The 4,367-nt window shown below is 36.3% G+C and overlaps 1 protein-coding gene across 1 annotated transcript; it reads right to left on the reverse strand.

Moving 5' to 3' along the window:
- Positions 2,795–3,685, reverse strand: LOC107646277. Its single transcript, XM_016350471.1, has one exon. The coding sequence runs from the start codon at positions 3,683–3,685 to the stop codon at positions 2,795–2,797; it is 891 nt and encodes a 296-aa protein (XP_016205957.1).

Below are 4,367 nucleotides of genomic sequence, written 5' to 3' on the forward strand. Positions count from 1 at the left end.
CGTTGTCCTTTCTAGATAATTATCAGGAGTCGGATGGAATATTCACTCATTTAAATAGCATAATCTCTCTGTACTTATCTCGAAATCGCAAGTTCGAGTTCTACTATCACCTCTTTTTTTTTATTCTCGAAGGTGAATTCCTATTTTCATAAAAACTTGACAAATTTCTCGTAACAAATCATTTTTACAAATTTCATTTTTGCAAATTTTTTTTGGTGATCCGTGCAGAATAGAATCCTAAGCAAGAGGGGGGAAACAATGAAGTGAATAATAAGTGTAAAGATTATTAGGGGATGATAAAGTGATAACAAAATTCAATGCACGTACCCTCACAACATTGAACATGTTTTGGCTTGTATGGTATGGTCACGTGCATCATCTACTGTTGTCACGTGGGCCCCCCTATTGACCATCACAGACACCTCTGAAAGTCAGACATTCAAAGAGTGCTTTGCTTTCGCCCAATGCATCACAACAACATTTTATTCATTTTTCTATTCTCCTATCTGCCACAATTTAGCAGGATTATATTACCAATAATATTATCAGTATCGTAATTAAGAAAATAATATTCATGCCTCAATCGTCGAAATATAATAACAAACTTAGATAAATCGTGTGTTTAATTTATCCATCTATTTAANCAAAAAATATAATATTATTGGGGAAAAGATACAAGGATTTGTGTGAAGAAAGAAAAGATCGAAAAGGTTCTCGTGACTCGTGAGTGAATCGCTGACAATGAGACAAAAGTCCTCACCGCACCTCGCATACTCTTTTGGAACTATATACCACATTTGCATTTACTAAATTAATAAATAATTAAATTCATCCACTTGTTATTAATACTATAATGTAATATTATTAAAATCTCCTCTTCATTTCTTAATTCAGTATTATTATTCAATAATTTATGAAATTAAATTAAATCAATTCTAAATTGAGAAATTTCAATACTTCAAGATTATTTTTAATTTGTAATTGATTTGATTTAATTGTATAATTTTATCATGTTAGCAACTAATTAAGACTGTTATGTGTGTGTTATAGTCAATGTAGTATTATTATTTAATATGTCACATCAACAAATTTTAATGTTGTAAATAACAAAAATAACAAAAAGACTAATATAATTAACTTAAAATATTTAAAAAATAAATTTAATTAAAAAATTTTCGAAAATCAATTTAAAAAACGAATCATCTTTATGAATTTGATTATTTACTCTAATAAATAATCATAATGCTTTAATTGAAAAAAAAAATAAAGATCAACAGATTTCACCAACTCTTGTCTCTACATGATCTTTTATATTTAGGTCTCTACTGTGTATTAGTGGGTATGTGTAAGTCACTGTTGTCTTGTTTGGCCTTTTACGTACCTCTTTTAAATGGTTTTGTTATTTTTTTTAAATTAATAATTAGTTGATAAAATAGTGAATGAATAAATATGGCAGTCTATGCAAAAAGGTGCTAATTAGTTTCAGGTCTATTCAAGATTATATAAGGTTAAATTTATTTTTGATACTTTTCATTTAATAGTTAAATTGGTAATATATATGATGGGAAAAATGAATAAAGCCGTATATTTTTTGGTGGGTAATCATGTTCCTAACTTGCTATATATAATGGGTAAATAAATGGGATTTTTTATTTAAATAAATAAAATAAAATATTAATTATCGAAATAAATAAATTTAAAAATATTTATCGAATTGCGTTCTCCAGTCATATCTCGTTTATACTATAAACGAGATGGCATTGCATGTATCTCGTTTACACTGTAAACGAGATAAGACCGAACGGTGCCTATAAGTAGAAATCATTCACAGCATGTTCCTGGACCTCACTTTAACCTAATCAAACTCTTTTTCCCCTCTTTTAACCGTTTTCTATCATATTTGAGTCCGATACGGTGATGGCACGTCAGGCGGGGCACGATGGAGACATCAACAAACTAAATGAGACTTCCCATTACGCCGGGGCAGCCGACTTTGAGGTTAGTCGCGTTACGTTCAGTTAGTCTAATAAGTATGTGGACATTGTTAGGGTAGTCTCGTAGTGACAAGCACTGAGTAAAATGCTTTAGGGGTTGAAATCTATGATGAATTTAGAACAATATTTGCTTCTGTACGATTTGTTTGACTTAATTAGGATTTGCTTACCGACATAAGTAATTTAGAGACAGTTGTAGAGTAGGCACATGGTAGTATGTTCCTAAGTAGTAGTAGTACGTTGTTCTTAAGTAGAGTAGAAAAATTTGTTGTTATATGTTTATAGGTTAAAAATTTATTTTTGCATTCCACAGAGGTCTCGCCTTCTATTGCCCCGGCGAGTCAGCCATACCCTTCCTCCACTGGACGCCATTGTCCCATATCTGGCTGAGGCCGGATTCGGCGACATGGTGTCGCTCAGGGACTTCACATTTGACAATTTCCTGATTTCAGCACTCGTGGAGCGATGGCGTCCAGAGACGCACACGTTTCATCTCCCGTGGGGCGAGGTGACTATCACCCTGCAGGACGTGGCGTACCACCTGGACCTACGTGCACACAGGAACCCCGTTGGGGGTGCTTGCGTGACTTTGGTAGGTGGTACAACGGCAAGATGACCCGGCAGATCAGATTGCTGTCTAGCTGACGATGGTCTTGAGACATGGTGGGTGCAAGACAACTATGCACTCCACCCACCCTCCGAACCTCCCTGAACACAACAACACAGTATTGCTTCAGCCATGTCGTATACCTACTTAGTATATTGTATAAAAGTAATGAAAGGCGAAGGTAAACTTAAGCTTACCAGTATCCGAGGTTCTGACGAAGGGCCACACGGAGGCTCCCATTATCAGCTTGACGGCACTGCATATGGTACTTTAACCGGTCTGATTCGATCACTCGGTACTCCGCACTCCTCCAAATACTGTAGTTCTTGACACCCTGAAGTACTGCCTCCCGGCTTCTAAACTTGTGGCCGACCCGAAACTCTACACCGCCGTCTAGGTTGTAATCCTCTTCACCCGTGTCAAGAAACGGAGTCCTCTCATGCATGGCGTCCAAATCCAGACTGTGATAGTGAGACGGAACTACCAAAAGCGCCGGTATTGAAAGAGGTGGAGGCAGGACGTAGCGGGCCGCAGTAGGAACGGGTGTCTCCGGAACACACTCATTCTCATCCCCACTATCGGACAAGTCGCTACCCCCACTGTCCGTCACGTAATCCTCGTCCGACTCCTCCTTGCACTCCTCGGCCTGATCCAATGGAACAGCGACATGAATGGGCGGTGGTGCGAGGGGTCGGTCGTCCTGCACATAGGTCGAGTGTACAAAAGGATCATCGCCGCTGTGTTCCACCTCTGCAGACAGCTCCATCACTTGCTCCACCATGATCCTCCCATGGATGTCAAACATCACTTGCACATGCTCGTCGTCTTGTAGTCGGAATAGTCGAAATCGGAAGATTCCGTTACCCATGGGGGACAGCAACCTATACGCCACCCTTCCGATCTCCATCGTTTCTGTACCACCAAGCCTGCTCAATATCAAACATTTCAAATTCGACAACGTATTCACACGTTGAGTGAGAAACAATATCGGATCATCGCACTCAAATGTCACTCCATTGTCGCCGTTTCTCATACGGAAATTGGGATACACAAGCACAATTATGTACGGACTACTACTAGCCATTAATGCCTTGTATTTTTGTGAGAAAATATGATACGAAAAGTTTGTGAGAAATACCAAGGGTTACACATCCTTTTATAGCCGGTTGGACACAACTCCAAATATCTCATTTACACTATAAACGAGATAGACATGGCGCAACTGACGTGTCATATCTCGTTTACACTGTAAATGAGATACGTGGAATTCTATCTCGTTTACAGTATAAACGAGATATGACTGAAAAACGAAAAATAATAAATATTTTTAAATTTATTTATTTCGGTAATTAATATTTTTATTTTATTTATTTAAATAAAAAATCCTAAATAAATGAGCAAATTTGTATACCTGGTTAAAAATTCTCTCAATTGTTATACTATTCATGCATTTATATAGATGCAGGTACTACTGTCACTTGTACAAATTCATATTTATTTAGATCTCACGTACATAGTTTGAGTATATGCGTCTCTATTTATTTATTTCAAGGTGGAAAAGAAAGGAGAAAAAAAAAGGGCCAAATTTTATTAGTTTACTTTTTTTTTTCATTTCCTTAAAAGACATTTCAAAATCCAATATTGCTATAAATGAGATTATCTAAGAATTGTTATACAAATTCGATTACTATAAAATTTTGCATTATTTGAAAAGGAAGTTAGATAGTTTTTATAAGTATAAGATAATTTTAAGTTTAGTTATTTTG

This window comes from Arachis ipaensis, chromosome B06, assembly GCF_000816755.2.
Source record: "Arachis ipaensis cultivar K30076 chromosome B06, Araip1.1, whole genome shotgun sequence".
NCBI lineage: Eukaryota > Viridiplantae > Streptophyta > Magnoliopsida > Fabales > Fabaceae > Arachis > Arachis ipaensis.